Below are 15,633 nucleotides of genomic sequence, written 5' to 3'. Positions count from 1 at the left end.
CTCCCTCCATATTGCGGAGTCCCGTGGCTTTTCCATGCTAATCTTGAAAAATCTCACCGAAAGCTCGGTCGGTTTTTTATGAGAGCTTTATCGGCTCTCCGTTTTTCCCTCCCGCCTCCGCCGCGAGAGCCCTTAAATTTCGTAAATCTCGCGAAATATATTCAGGGGAACAGGCTGCCTATTTTATCCAATCCCAAAGATCCGAGTGCTTTCTGACCACCTTCGCAGCTTCCATCTGTGGGGTAATTTCATTTTGGGCTTTCGAATCTCCTTGATTCCTCCTTCCCTTCTCCCTTTCTTCTCATCCCCTTCTTCCTTCTCTCTACTTAAGCCCATTCTTTATTTCTTTTTCTCGACGACACTGCCAATTCCATTCTGCCATTCTTCCTTACCGAGAAAATCGCGTGATTTATCTAACACTTAAAATCGAGCGCGATTTTTCTCGAGCTTTCGAGAGAGAACGATACTTCGGGGGAGATCCTTAGTTAAGCGCACAATCGCTACACATAAATGCGAGGAAAATTGCCAACGTAATCATTGCCGCGATAATCTCTCTTTCTATCGATATTTCGCAGAGTAGACTTTCAAGACTCTCTCGATTTTCTCCATTACGGTAAATACTTGGAACATCAATTAGATTTGTTGCGAAGCGCATCCTCTCATAGTCGCGACACGCTTATCCGGGTCCACCATTTCCTCGACATAACGCAATGTTACTCCAAAGTCCATTTTCCGCGAACATTTTGGTCGCCATTAAGGAAACCAGATTCATCTGTTTAGCTTACAATAATAGGTTGTGTATGGAATAATGTACCACAACCCTCTCTCTCTTTCTCTCTCTCTCTCTCTCTCTCTCTCGCTGACATGTACGCATATTCTAAGCATCTGTAATGCGTTGCATGTGCGAAACTACGCTCTATGTTTGCACGTACAGTGACGGTAAGCTAACGTAATACAATTTCCCTACTGAGAAACGTCAGCCCGAGTAGTTGAGTTTACATCACATATCATTAACGCGAAGTCGATTCGCGATCTCCTAAGCTATTTCTCATCTCGCAATATCATATGCGATATCGCAGTAAAATTTATTCGAAAATTTTTACGCGTGTCTCTCGATCGCACAAAGATATATATTGGCGGAACATTAATTTCTGCTAACTAAGAGAAGAAGCGTCAAATTAATCAAAGAAATTCCGATTAAAAGGAACTACCGATGTTGCCGAGACATTTCAAGAGAGTGATTTCTTTTTAATTAAATTATCGTGAAGTTCCATTGAAGACCTACGTCAAATTAATCGAAAAATAAGATTTTATTATTCGATCGCATCGGGGTGAAAAAGAGAACAGTCTTTTCGGGAATAATTATAGAGTTCTGTTAAATTATTCGCAATTATTGAAAAGTGGATAGACTTCAATGCGAGATACACAGTATAACTTGCACTTTGTCGAAAGACTCTGTCTTCCTCTCTCTCTCTCTCTCTTTCTCTCTCTCTGTACGAGAGAGATCAGGTCTTTGAAAGTTCTGTTGTAATCCGAGCAATTTCGTAGTTACGAGGAAATTCCAAGAACGACGTCTACTGCATAATTAGAATTGCTGACATCATTGTTGTCAACATTGTTGTCGATCTCATCACATACTGACGGTTATTATTATTCTATTTTACGTTGCGATATTTTATCTTTTTTTCTCACAATTAAGAAAAATGCGCAGAAATTATTCAAAGTCACACAATCTTTAACCCTTCTGTCAATGCATAATATTTCACTTATTTATCAACGTATGAATACCCGGGTACCAACTGCGTATTTTGACACATTATATTGCGACAATTTTGTTTGTAGCAGCTGTTGGGCATCAAACTCCTTCTCGTTACATTTTAGGAGGTTTCCGAATACAAAAGCCCTTTGTATTTTGTTTCAGGCAGAGAAAAGTTCCAACACATTTAGAACATTTAAAGTTGCTTTGGGTACTTGTTCATTGACAGAAGAGTTAAAGCTCACAGAGTATTACTTTGCACGCTGCACAGAAAGAGAAGCGGGTTTACATTTCAACTAATTCACGACGGTGTTTCGCAGAATTTACGACGATCCAGAAACTTTTAAAATGCACTTAAGAATATATATAAAGCTGCCATGTATACACATAAAATAAACACAAGAAATATGAGATATATATTGTCTAGAAATATAATAAATTTTTTATTACAATATACTATATATATATGATACAATTAAACATTCCTGTCAAACAATAAAACAGTTTTGGCTCTACAATTATGTTAAAAAGCAAACATTTAATATTCTCAAATTCGCATACATTTAAAGATTTAAAGATTGAGAAGATTGTTTTAATATCGTCTAAGAGGTGCAAAACATTTTTATTGTAATTAATATCAGAACTTAAGATGAAGCAATTAATAACATCTATTGTTTATCTATAAATTCCAAGTTTCCTGAAAATCTTAATCTAAATCTGATAATCTGATCTTTGGTGTTACAATTCAAGCACTTAATCTGATTACAAAGGAGAGAAAGGCAGGGGTGAAAGGGAGAGAGAGAACTTTCTGCGTGATAGCTGCTCGTTTCATGATTGTGTAAAAGATGATCGCGCTGATTGCGGCACTTTAGAAGACATCTGGACACTTGGCGTGCATCTCGTTGCAATTCTCACCCAAGTGGTAACTTCGCTCGTATTCGGTCATCGGATCGATGTCGTAATGTCCTCCGGGCAGACTGCAATCAAAACCCGTCACCGTCATCTTTCGTGACATTAATAGAGAGAGATCACGTTTCTCTTTATCTCGTGATAAGGAATTTAATTTAGTTATTAATTTTAATAATTTTTTTTTCTTACGTGAATGTAGCGTGCAGGATCTCCTCCAGGAAGTTTCCTTTCCCTACGTCTTCGCGCCTACGCCTGGCTGCTTTGCAGATCGCCTTGAGGACGCAGGCCTTGCCGTCCTTCTCCTGGCTTCGCAAGCGAGAAATACAGGGGTGAGATTACGGGAGTTCGAAGATTCGGCGAAGAGCGGTGTAATTCGGTGGTCGTTTGTCATTATCATCCTCGTTATCGTTGTCGGTCTCGCCCCCGAGAGTCGGCGGCGGTCTATTCATTAAGTTCGCGATAATACCAGAGGGGGGGGGGGTTGATATTGCCGTGCACACGAAACGTTTCACTGTAAACCCGGGGGTTACAATGAGTTCCTCGTCTTCCTACCCCCTTCCCTTCTATGCTAAACAACCGCGCGCCAGCGTCGTTTCGCGTCTGCCTCTTCCCCTCCCCCGGGCCTCCATCCCTCGCTGAGCAAGCACTGGCAATTAGGCTATGGCTCCGCGCAATTAGAATTAGAGTAACCGTCTCACTCAGGATTAATCCCGCTGCTCGACTCTTAACTCGAAACTTTAGTGTACGCGCGGTTGTAGAGGGCTACGATCGATAAAACGTATATATGTCTTTCGATCGAGAGGGTTTGCGAATACTCGACAGTTCGCGGGAAGAAGTAAGAGGGAAAGGAGGGAGGAGATGATTTATCCGCACCAAAACGGGATTTTAGCCCCGGCGTGTTTGTATTATATAAGCGCGATTGACGAGCACGAAATCTTTGGAGCATTTTCCGTTTTAGCGTCCCGTTACTTGACGGAGTAGCATAAATCCTCTCACGAATTTTTTAATCCATTAACATCCACGTGCTAAGATAGCTCGAGAGTCTGTCGGAGGAATGCGACGTGGATCTTTGTCGCGAACTCTTGATCAGTGATTTAAATGTTAATGTGCAAAATGTTTTTTATCGTTTTTGAAAATTCGCAGCAGACGAACTCGACGTGCAAGAGACTTCACAAGGGACTCAAGTGAAAGTTTAAACTTGAACATTGTACTTGAATATAAAATAAAATTATCAATCTTTTACCGCAGGTATCATCGAACTTCAAGTGTCCTTTATTAGGGATAGGTCGCACTGTGTTAAGTAGAACGATTACCCCATATAGTCCGACAGCAAGAATATTACTATAATATCTAAAAATTTCAATAGTGAATTTAATAAAAAAATGAAAGATATTTTGTACAAAATTATTTATTTAACTTGTGTAAACAATTAATTGTGCGGTAAAAGATCCAATATTTTTATATTAAAGTACAAGCTTTTATCTGAGTCCTTTCTGATGAATCTTGCATCGGGTCTGCTACAAATTTTCAAAAATGCTAGAAAAATGCTTTATTCAGAACTTCAACTCCATTTTTCTCGAAAATCTGGTTATTTTGATTTACGAATTTAGATTCAACGTACAAAAAAACTGTAGGAAATTACTCTTCTTTTCCAGACCGCAAAATCATGCAGATCTTTCTAATCTTCTCATATGTGATGAACAAAATACGACCCCTCGGGTAATCAAAGTTAATAAGGGTTGTTTTTATTCCGCAGATTATCTCGACGACGAGGGCAGCTTAAGACGACGGAGCGTGCAATTTCGCGGCCGCGGTTGGCCGACTGGATCGTCCGCGAAAAACCGCGGAACCGTAGCGCGACGCCCTCGGAATAAAGTATCGCGTGCGCGCAAGTATACTCGTTCGTCCGAGTAATGGCGTGCAATTTTTTTTCACGTAGCCGAGAGCGCGCGCGTCAAACTGCGCGACGGCCCCCATATATTTCTCCGCGTCGTGTGCATTTCGCGAAATAGCGGACCGCAAACTCGCGTTATTTCTTCGTGTCTCGCGACGCGAAAACGCGTAGTTGGTTGGTTGGTTGGTTGGTGTTTCGGAGCTTTCCACACCCGGGATTTATCCGATTTTGTGGAACGCGTCATTGCTGCGACGCGCTGCAATTATATCGAAAATCCGATTTAATCGGAGCTTACATTAAAATACAAGTTCTCTCCACCAAATTATCTGCCGTTCGCTGTTTCGCGCTATGGGGACGCGAATATAAGTGTTGCTAATGGCTCTCACGGGTCTTCCCCCCTCTTCCCCAAAGAGCAAGTTGTCCCTATCCTGATGAACTGTCTGCCAACAATCGTCCTCTCGATATGGTTTCACGAACATAACGTCACACGTAAAAATCATGATGTAAAAATATGATTGAACTCTGATGCTTTTCTTCTAAAGAGAATTATTCCTAGCGCGTTTGAGAAATAATTCGGCTCCGACCCCGGGGGAGATTTTTGTCGCGCGAACCCTCGCGATGATGGAAGCTTCTCTTAATCCGCCCATCCGCAAACACGCATCATTTCTTATACCTAAATTATCGTCGTTTCTTCGAGACTCGCGAGCGAGTTTCTCTGCCGCACCGTTAGACCATGAAATTCATTCGTCGCGCGTGTTTCGCCCTCTCTGGCCAGTGTGTTATCCGGATTTCCCGAATAATTTTATTACAGTCACGCACGGGCTCGCGGCCAAGCTTTACGTAGAGCTTTACGTTTTTCAGGCGGGCAGCCGTCGAACAAGGAACGTCGATTACGGGGAGGCGCAGAGAAAAGGGGTGAATATCATCTTACCTTAAATTCTCGGCTTTCCGATTCTTCGCGCGCGCGACTCCGATCGCACCTAAACGAGAAACGTTTTCCTCGAAAAAAAAAATGGAAACATTTTCTCGACGCAGATAAGGAAGGCGGCGGCTCTTCCTCGATAATAATAAGTTGGCACTTATTTTTTTTCGTATTGGAAAATAGCGAATTCTCTCTCTCTCTCTTGCTCGACAAGTTGCCGAAGCAAAAATCTCACCGATAAGTCACCTTTCGCTCTGGTTGGTTTCAATAGAATTACCATTTTTCCATCGAGAGACTTTTCATCGAGGAGAAGCGAGAGAGAGAATAAATCTGATCAGTAGAGAAGAACAAAGTAGAGTCGGACGCGAAATATAATATAATGGAATATTTGATTTTTCCCGATGGATGACAAAATATCGGGGTAATCATTGCGGTGGCAATGACCCCGATTTTTCTGGTCGCATATTAAAAGTAACGTGACACTTTTACGTTATTATTAATTTATGTAATTTTTTTCAGTCGTGTAATTATAATACCATAATGTATAGGGGGTGAAAGCGAAAGAGTAAACGGTCTGTAGTTCTCTCTTTCTCTCTTTCTCCTTCCTTACTCACGTTCTTAGCATTAGCTCCACTTTACGGTATAACTCTCTTCTGCTTCGACGATGATAAACCTCGGCTGGCTTCCTGTATGGCACGGTATTTCTATGGGGTAGTTCCCACGCCAACCCGGCAGTGACACCGATGACGAACATTCCTGAGGGCTTCGAGTACGTGCCCATGGTTAGGCAATAGACGAGCTACGTAATACAATGGAAGAATAAAAGAGAAACGAGAAAGTAAATACGAAGATTATTTTTTATTAAATCAAGTAGAATACAAATAATATACATACATTTAAAAAAAATAATTTAAAAATGAGAGAGAAACAGATTACCAGTGCTAATTAATTAACTCGCGCTTACTAAGTAATCTTATTTCATTATCCTATGATTCAGTGTATATTGTGTGAACGTGGCGTATTTTTAATTAATTATTTACCTGTTATATACGCGTTACTGATTAATATTTCTACCTTCCACGTAGTTTGCTATTACTCGCGGAGGTTGCCGCGCTTATTAGAGTCTTTTAAAGCGTTATGCACATGAAGCAAGTTCCGTTTCATTTAGCATATATGAAACTTTCCTAAGCTTAAACTATATCGAGAATTTATGTGTTGCGCCATAGTATATATAACTTGGCGAAAACTCTTTACACGCGGCCTTCCGGTATCGACCTATCTGGCGCGCGTTTCCGTCAAAACAAAAACACGAGAAAATTATGATTTCATTTTAATAATAACGAGAGCTCCAACGAAATCCAAAAGCGGGAGTGTAACAGGTGCGTTTACGCTCACCTTAACATTTTCCCCAAGTTTATGCATCGCAAATTCGCGGACTTGACGCGAGAAGAGGCGACCGTAATTGCCATTTCAGCGAGAATGCGCTCTCTCTTCTTCCCTCGTAATATATGTATGTAAAATGAAAGTTTATCTTACTTGAACGTTGCTGCCTTGAGGGAATATCAGATAATTAATGCCAGCTTCTCTCTCGGACCTCACAAGCGAGTCGTTTGGGTGTGTCGTCGTCGTCGTCGTCGTCGAGTTGGTCGGTTCTGCGAAGCGTGGCGCGAGAATACCGAGCAGAACGAGGTGTCGGAAACGATTGATCAACATCGCGACGCTCAAATTTCATGTTCCGTCGAACGGAACTAAAGTCCTAATCCTAACTGATAGAATACGCTTGGATGCGCGAGCCTCTCTGGACGCGGTGAACACTCGAGGGCAAACGCTAACTACATTCGCGTGTGTTGAAGAGCAACGGTACTCCGGGACGGTTATCTTAATGACTAGTTAAGCGAGGAATAATATGACTTTTCGCTCTTCTATTTCGAGGAAAAAAAATAAAAGAGGTTTATAAAAATTTGCGCAATTTGTGCACGAAAAGAAAAGTTGCTGCGATAAATGATACTTTAAGCAAGTAAATAATAAAATAAAAGATACAAAACATTTTTATGATCTATGAACATTTCTCATATTTTTATATCTTCTGCGTTAAATTTTTTTAGGGAAAAAATTAAATTAATTACACTTGCTCAAAATTTTATTATTTTATTCTTTTATTTTCCTTTCATATATCACTTTCTCGATATAATGAAAAAAATCACACTTTTATTAATTATAAATCACAATTGCCTAAATATTGTCATTTGCACAATAATATGATAATTATGATAATATAATTAGTAGGATCAAACACTGTAAGAACAATTATTAAATTAGCATTTTAATTGATTATCGATTACATTAAAATAAAGCATGAGCCGATTAAACATTAATCTGAATCAAATTAGTATTAAAGCGTACGGTTTGCTTTCTGCAAATACGATAATTTATTACTTCAGAAAGTCGTTAACTCCCCCGTCAGAATAACCCCCGTGTACAATTTATTCGCACAACAATTATTTCATATTCCACGGATTACGCGGATACTAAAATCATCGGCGATTCCGCGTTTTTAAGTCCCGCGGTAAACGATCCTGCAATAATTTGATTATCATTGGAATAAATTTCCGGCTAAAATAACTAGGACACGACTAAACCCGAGTGCACGATATACATATTATCGAATCAGACGCGTGCCAGTAATCTAATTTAAGCCGAATATTACATGCATCGCAAAATTATATTTTGCGCGAGGCAACAAAAGCGGAATACGCGCGTGAATATAATAATAATAATAATAATAATAGTAATAATAACAACAATGTTGGAATATCATTTAGCCGAGTGGAAGGACGAAATTTTATACCGATGTGGAAAATATCCGGCTTGCAATTTCTATGAATAATGATTTTTTACGCGCTACTTTCAAAGTAATTATCCCAGGATTTTCCGGCTGGTTATTAAACTATGTATTACATCACGATATAATATTTTATCGTTCGATAAATGAGCGCGCAATTGCTATACAATAAAAAAAATTATCGAGTAAATACGATATTATTTATATATTTGCTATCGATTCTTCCTGTCGCGCGCGACGATATACAATGTATATACATATATTTATTTTATGACATATTATGCGAAATTATACTTATTACATTTAATCGCGAGCGTTCGTAGAACGCTGTTCGCTTCGATCGCGAATCGGCTTCGGCGATTGAATATCGATTAGACGTTTGTTACAACAAGACGCGGAGATGTATTTGGCATATTTTATATTCGTATTAAAAAACAAGAAGGAAAGAGAAAAACTAACCGCGGGATTCCGAAGCGTTCCATCGCGGAGCACTCTACAGAAATGAACCATAAATCGACGAGAGAACCGAGCGACCGTTTTATTAATGCAAAACGTCGTGAAATTATTCGAAACCGCGCCAAAATGAATTACACGTTGCGGAAGTAATGTAATGACCGATATAAAATATTCATGGCGTGCGAGAGCCTCGCGTGAAACTTTCTGAATTTAACCCCGGAATAGTCGTTGATGTTAAATAATCGTTTGTTGTCGTGCGATCCATCGACACGTATGTACATACACATACGCGCACGCACGCAAAACATAACTGCAGAAATGCAATATTATTGTTAAAAATTATGCAAATCTCGAAATATTTGCCTGCTCGATTGACGAAACAAATACAATATATATTCGCGATAAAATATTATCAGAATATGAAATTAAGAAGAGAGAGAGAGAGAGAGAGAGCGCGAACGGATTGTCACTCCTTTATTAAATAGCTTTATATGCACATATATTATATGCTACATATTAATACATATATAGTGACCATATGTAGAGGACGGCTCGTGGCAAGATAACGATATCAACATATACTTAATTAGTATGTTAAACTAAAATATAATGTATAAATAATTTACATCGCGTAATTAGATTTTCTCTCGATTAACGAGTTGCGTATAAGCTCATCTCTATTTTAATGTAAAATAGCTCCTCTTTCACGGAGAAATAGCGCTCCGAATAAAGAAAAATAAAACCGGTAAAATCGATTTTTTTTAGGCGATAACGTTTGAAAAGTTTGAAGTGACAGTCAAACCGACCATGCGATAGGTCGACGCGTTTTATCGCAGTAATCGGAGATCGATATTCGTTCGCGGAATAACGCGCGAGGCCAGGGCAGATGTCAGGGTAGAAAAATCGTCCATATAGTCGTCGGAAAAACTTGACTATAAGGCCTCGCTATCAGATGTGCACTCTTCACGTCATTGTTATTTCCGGGGAACGAAGTCGCGCTCGCACTTTCAAAAATCCATGTCGTAAATGGAGTATCGACACGTCGGATACAGCATCTTGCAGTTTCCTTTCGTCTCGTATGCGCGATCGTAAGTCTGGTCCTCCGATCGTTCGAATCTGCCGCCGTCCATCGGCAATCTGCGAAGCAAACAATTATATTGTTGCGACGAAACCTTCCACACATTTTAATTCACGGTAAGAATAACAAAGCCAAGAGGCTTCGCGTCTGTTCCTTAATTAAGGTGGAAGATTAACGCGCTCTAGAGCTCCAAGGAGCATTAGAGTTTCGCCAGAGGGGAATAAAAACTTAATACAATAGTGTAATATAAAAAGAGAAATTTAATATGTTTAAGAGGACTTTTCATTTATTATAAATAGAATCGTGATTACACTTACGTGAAAATTGCGTGGAGAAGTTCCTGGACGAAGGAACCCGTACCTACTTGAGAGGGATCCCGTTGGCCCGCTTCGCAAAGGGCCTTCATCACGCAGGATCTACCATCGAGGCCGGTGCTGCCGATAAAGTTTAATTTCCTTTAGCATAAACTTTGACGACAGCTCGGCTTCTTCCGAGCGCGAGAACAATTATGCTCCAAATGATTTCGTCTCTAATTACAGCTAGAAATAATTGCGCCTTCACGGTGCGTAGCTACAGCAAAATAGAGGTACAATATTATCCGAATTACGTTTTCTAAATGTTTTTTTTTTTTTTTTTTATAAATTGTCATCAAGCAACTAAGTTTATATAAAATATAAAACGATCAATTTATTACGTAAAATTCGCACTTTTTCGATAAATTTTCTAAAGTCGATCTAATCTATAGCTGTAGACAACCTTCAATGTCCCAAATCGTTTCGGACAGATACTCTGGGCGATAGTGTTATCTCTCGTCAGATCGGATGCATATTGAAAGATTGGCAAAGCCGGTCGAAAAAGGCGAAATAACACGATACTCACGATTGAAGGAAAGCCTCCATTTTCGGATATACGACGCTACGGCTTCTACGGTGAAGCAAATTCGATATCTTTGAGTCGACCTTATTCGGAAGTTCCCAGGCTAAGGCAGCTGTCAGTCCCAGCACCAAATCACCCTCTCGGCCGTACGCTCCGATAGTCAGACAATACACTAACTGGAAAATACACGGAACATTCACGCGCAAATTCAGTTTTCCACGTAAATTTCCCAGAGCGGTGAGGCACTTTACTTTTCTACTTTATCCGTGTACCGAAATTTAAGAGAGGGTGGGAGAGAAGAGGGAGAGGAGCAATAAAATCACGCTATGGAAAGTATACAAAACGTTTGCGAACTACTTGGCCAAATTTACACGGCAACTTGATTTTCTACAATCTCTTCTCTGCGTGTAATATAATTTCGTTTAAAATAATATAACTCTCTTTCTCTCTCCCTTTCACCCCCTCTTTTTAACTTTGATTGTCTGAAATTAGATAAGAAAATGCTCTCTCGGATATCAGATCAAATTTTTAAGAGAATGTTTTAACATTGATCACGACGAAGGTGGCAAAAATTATCGGATTTAAAAAAAAACATAAATATTAAAGACTGTTTTTTGCAAGCGTTATTTAAATAAATTTACCTGAAAATTACTACCCTGCGGAAAAATCAAGTACCTCTTAGGTCGCGACAAGATTTTGGGCGCGACATCGATCTCTGTTGTGTTCTCATCGATAATCATTGAACCGGTACAGAGAATCAACCAATTCAAGCATCCGACAAGAAAAGGAAGCCGGTAGTCTGACATATCCTTCGTACGCCAAAACGTTAATGATTTTTCGCATCATACGCACCTCGTCTGTGAAAAGTAGAATAGTTTTTATCCAAAATTACAAAACGAAATCTCGTATAAACTATGACAGGAGTTCTATAAAATTCAATTTTTATATATAATTATTACAAATTTACAGCACACAGTATCGGAAGAAAGAAAACAAATTCTCGAGTAGATAAGTCGAGTTCTTTTATAATGTATATTAATTAATAAAAAAACTCACAGGGCGGCATAGAATGAAATCACATGACATAAGCTCTCAAGATCCGATATACTCGTTTCGTCATCGATCGGCGGTTTGTCACGAGGTAGTCGCGATAGTAGTCACGAGATTGTTACACTAACCAGCCGTGATCGGCAGCAGATGATGAATGCGAAGATTTGACGAGGCAATTTTCGCTAACAGTAACGACGATTATCGGGATTATTATCATGCCTTCGCGTCGATTTAACGGCTCGCGTTCGCAACAATTACTTAGTCAAACAGAACGAGAATCTGTTTGCGCGCCCGGCGTTATATTTACATCTCATATTTACATCGTTGTATCTGTATCTTGTACGTCGTTTAAACACAAGATCTCGCATAAAACAGGAACTGAGACATTATCGTTCCCGTTATTACTCGCGCCCTGACTGCGCGGTTTCCGCAACACATTTTTTTCCATTTACAATTCGCTCCTTGATGAGAGAGAGAGAAAATTTATAAAGAGCGCGAGATATTACAACATCAGCACTGAGAAGAAACGTGGATAGGAAAAAGAGCATTTATACTCTGGAATGAAAGCAATGGCTCAATATATACGGGAGAAGAAACAATAATAAATAAATAATTGATCTATGCATTTTTCCATCATATACAAAATTATAGTAAAGATAATTACTGTCCAGAAGCATCAAAGCAATAATTGTAATTAAATTTTGAGATTCTTCATCAATATCTAATATCGATAGAAAATTATTATTTACATCTACAATAATATATTATGTACAAATGTACAATATATACATACATAGATAATACAGCAAAGTCGTCTTATGTTTAAAAATTAGTTTCGATAGAACTTTTATGTTTACGACATTAAATAGTTAAAGCACACAAAGCAAATGGGTGTTGTTAATAGTAGTAGCAAATTTTAACTCGTGTGTGACTTTCTGAGCTATAAAAATAAAACTTTTTCTCTTTCTCTATTCTATTTTTTTCTCAAATAATAAATTTAAAAGATACTACAAATAAATTAATTTATAATTTGAGACTGTAAGAGGGCTGTGCTATATTATAACTAAAAAAAAATTAAATTAAAAAACGAGTATGCATCGTATTTTTTTCTTTCATGCAAAAGCAATTATTAAGCGAGAATTTCAACAATTTATGAATACGCTATACACACACGCATTTTGTATAATTAATAATTTAACGAAAATTGCAAAGTTGTATCTCGATTCGTGATATGTTTACTTTGTATGTGGCTGATAGTTGCTCGAGTTTCGCATACATCGTTGAGAACTTTTCGCCCTGAAGTAAAATGCGGAGCCACCGCGCAAATACCCCGCGTGGATACAAGTCCACAAATTGTATCCGCAATTAAGAAAGTGGACGGAAAGTCGATAATTACATTCTACGTTCTTCTTAAGTTCGCGAAGATTCTTCGAATACTCTGTTAATTAAAGGCTAGAATATTTAATTCGCTGATAGAAGACCGATACATGCGCTCCGTGCAATAAAAAAAGCTTTACAGCGGGTTATCCCATCGGAATACAAAGTTAATTTATCTCTCATTAAACTTCTTACATCTTCTTATTAAAAGGTAATTTTAAAAAACCAACAATGTGCAAATTTTTAAAATTTTTATTTCAAGTTTTGTGTGTTTATATTCCTTAATACTTTTTGTAATTACGTGATTCATGCGCTTATTTTTATTATTGAATTATTTTATATATGAAATGTACATCATTATACAAGATAAAAATCAAAGATGATGCATTCTTTATTTTGATGTTCGAAATTATCTGTGTAATTAATTCTTAACAAAAATTATATAACTGATTCGCGCATTAAATATCTTTGTATAATTATGGAGCGTACGCGATAAAGATGCGAGATATCATCGGAATAATAAATAAGCGAAATAAATGAGCAGCGAAGGAGATTGTCATTTAATTTCACTTGGGATTTTCCAGTCCATTTCACCGTCGCGCCCTTTCAACCCTTTATTATCTCCGGCGAATAACCGCTGCTATCAGCGAATCCCTCTCACACACATCCACAACGCCCGAATCTTTTTGCGTATTGCGTCAACCCAGGCATCGGCAAGCACGTAATATTACCCGCTCTCCTGGATCAAGCCTGACAAAGCCAGGCCCTTTAACGTACCTTTACTTTTTTCCCTTTTTTCTCTCTTTCTCGCTTTCCTCCTCCTGTGTCGTCGTTGCAACGGAGGCGCATAGCGCTTTCCGTTAATTGCATACGGGAGTTGTATGTACGCGTGGCCGGTTTTCTGACAAGAAAACCACAGAGCATTCTAAATTAATGCTTTTCGTTAACGCGCGGCCCGCCGAGACCGCGGCCGGATGCAATTATAACCCGTTCTCTTCTGGAATGCGACAGTCCCTACGACACGCGACATCCTCCGCTGGGATAATGACGCGGACAGAAACGGGGACGATGAGCCGCTCTTAAAGGGCGGTATCGGGGGATGAGACTCGCATTCGCCAAATCTCCCTCCTTCGTCAAGAATCGCGGATTTAATCCCGCCGGTTCATCCCAGGAACGATCGCAGATTGATTTTATTTGTACGCGATTGTATCGTTGGCTCGTCGGTGAGGCTTCCGTAGGGAAACGTGTACTCGTAATAATGTACATAATAAATGGTTACCGCAATTGTGCCACGCAAACCATCGGGGATATGGAAAGGAAATTTCTTTATTGCGTTTCTTGCGTTCACTGATCTTTGACACGATATCGATACGACTCTCTCGATGAAGCAATACGCGACAAAATTTAATTCTACAACATCGACACGATTGTAGAGATGTTTCATAATTTTTTTTTTTTTTTTTTTTTTTTTTTGCAGAAATGTATCGAAATATCTGCGAAATATATCTACATCTATGGCTCTCGTAAACCTCTTGGATGAATCAATGTTGGGAGAAAAAGAAGTTTGAAACTCAGCTCTCGTTCGAAAACACCGTGATTCCCCTTTCCTCTCATGCATGTGGATCGTTAGAAATATATCGTGGCACCGAGGAAAATCATATGACCCATGTTGAACTATTGATTTATAAAAAATTTTAGCCCGCTAGACTCCGACATTTTTACTATTTATCTCTGTTAACGTGTTTACTTGGAGATAATTATTAGAAAAACAATTCCTCCGCGCCCTGTATTAATTACCCCGATCGTCTGGGTACGAAATTAACAATTCATATTTTCGATCGTTAAAACTTGCGTCGGATATACCGACCTTTGATATCCTTATTTGAATGCAGCCCTTTACCATCTCTCTCTCATGGTCAAAACTCCAAATAATTACATCGCAAATTCATTTACGTGCTGATAAAGCAATCTTACAACGCCGTATACATGTATAATGAAATAAACTATGTCAGGGGATTCATCGTGGGGCAACAATGCACAGCAATTAAAGTACGTATTTATGGAAAAATAGTTCTTTTGTTAGCACACAGCTCTGTGAGAATCGTGCAAGAAATGTATTTCAAACGAAACAGTTTTAACGTCATTGTGTAGAAAATATAATATAATACTGACAGCATCCCAGCGTATTTTTGGCTATCTTTTTTTTTTTTAAAGTAATTTTTCATTATTATACGCGCGCGCGTGACTTTTTATCATATTATTTAGATACTGTGACTTTAGCTCATTAGCGTAATTGTAAGCCCGTATTAAGCGTAATTATAGCCTGACTTCTGAATAATATGTGTTTGCGTTGGCAAATGGCGAACGTAAAGTGGGGCATTTTTTAATTGCCAGATAGTCGCGCGATAGTCCAAATTAATGCTTTTCGTTGGAACTGGACCAGCGCTGCTCATGAGTAGCAATTATAATCGTC

At 38.9% G+C, this 15,633-nt stretch overlaps 3 protein-coding genes across 3 annotated transcripts in view; 1 reads left to right on the top strand and 2 right to left on the bottom strand.

Moving 5' to 3' along the window:
- LOC145938035 (uncharacterized) overlaps positions 1 to 15,633 on the top strand; it is a 190,277-nt gene that overhangs the window by 31,180 nt on the left and 143,464 nt on the right. The window lies entirely within an intron of this gene.
- Positions 2,372 to 7,213, bottom strand: LOC145938037 (uncharacterized). The gene is made up of 4 exons (XM_083041361.1): positions 7,018 to 7,213; positions 6,096 to 6,280; positions 2,855 to 2,971; positions 2,372 to 2,733 (listed from the first exon to the last, which is right to left on the bottom strand). The coding sequence occupies exons 1-4, from the start codon at positions 7,192 to 7,194 to the stop codon at positions 2,625 to 2,627; spliced, it is 588 nt and encodes a 195-aa protein (XP_082897487.1). The 5' UTR covers positions 7,195 to 7,213; the 3' UTR covers positions 2,372 to 2,624.
- On the bottom strand, positions 9,787 to 11,556 carry LOC145939061 (uncharacterized). The gene is made up of 4 exons (XM_083043116.1): positions 11,375 to 11,556; positions 10,737 to 10,909; positions 10,175 to 10,291; positions 9,787 to 9,916 (listed from the first exon to the last, which is right to left on the bottom strand). Exons 1-4 carry the CDS (start codon positions 11,537 to 11,539, stop codon positions 9,787 to 9,789), a joined length of 585 nt encoding a protein of 194 aa, XP_082899242.1. The 5' UTR covers positions 11,540 to 11,556.

Source organism: Prenolepis imparis, unplaced genomic scaffold, assembly GCF_030444845.1.
Source record: "Prenolepis imparis isolate NDT839.2.m4 unplaced genomic scaffold, iyPreImpa1.0 SCAF_7, whole genome shotgun sequence".
Lineage (NCBI taxonomy): Eukaryota > Metazoa > Arthropoda > Insecta > Hymenoptera > Formicidae > Prenolepis > Prenolepis imparis.
Note: the sequence above shows the minus strand (reverse complement) of the source record. Positions and strands in the feature narration are given on the sequence as shown.

What these genes read in the sequence shown, in the direction of transcription:
- LOC145939061 (XM_083043116.1), bottom strand. Translation starts at nt 11,539, where the DNA reads ATGTCAGACTACCGGCTTCCTTTTCTTGTCGGATGCTTGAATTGGTTG. An exon ending in CGCAGGGTAGTAATTTTCAG is followed by an intron (nt 10,910 to 11,374) that starts GTAAATTTATTT and finishes TGTATTTTCCAG; the next exon opens with TTAGTGTATTGTCTGACTAT. An exon ending in CTTCTCCACGCAATTTTCAC is followed by an intron (nt 9,917 to 10,174) that starts GTAAGTGTAATC and finishes TTTGCTTCGCAG; the next exon opens with ATTGCCGATGGACGGCGGCA.
- LOC145938037 (XM_083041361.1), bottom strand. Translation starts at nt 7,194, where the DNA reads ATGTTGATCAATCGTTTCCGACACCTCGTTCTGCTCGGTATTCTCGCG. An exon ending in GTGGAGCTAATGCTAAGAAC is followed by an intron (nt 2,972 to 6,095) that starts GTGAGTAAGGAA and finishes TCGCTTGCGAAG; the next exon opens with CCAGGAGAAGGACGGCAAGG. An exon ending in ATCCTGCACGCTACATTCAC is followed by an intron (nt 2,734 to 2,854) that starts GTAAGAAAAAAA and finishes TTTTGATTGCAG; the next exon opens with TCTGCCCGGAGGACATTACG.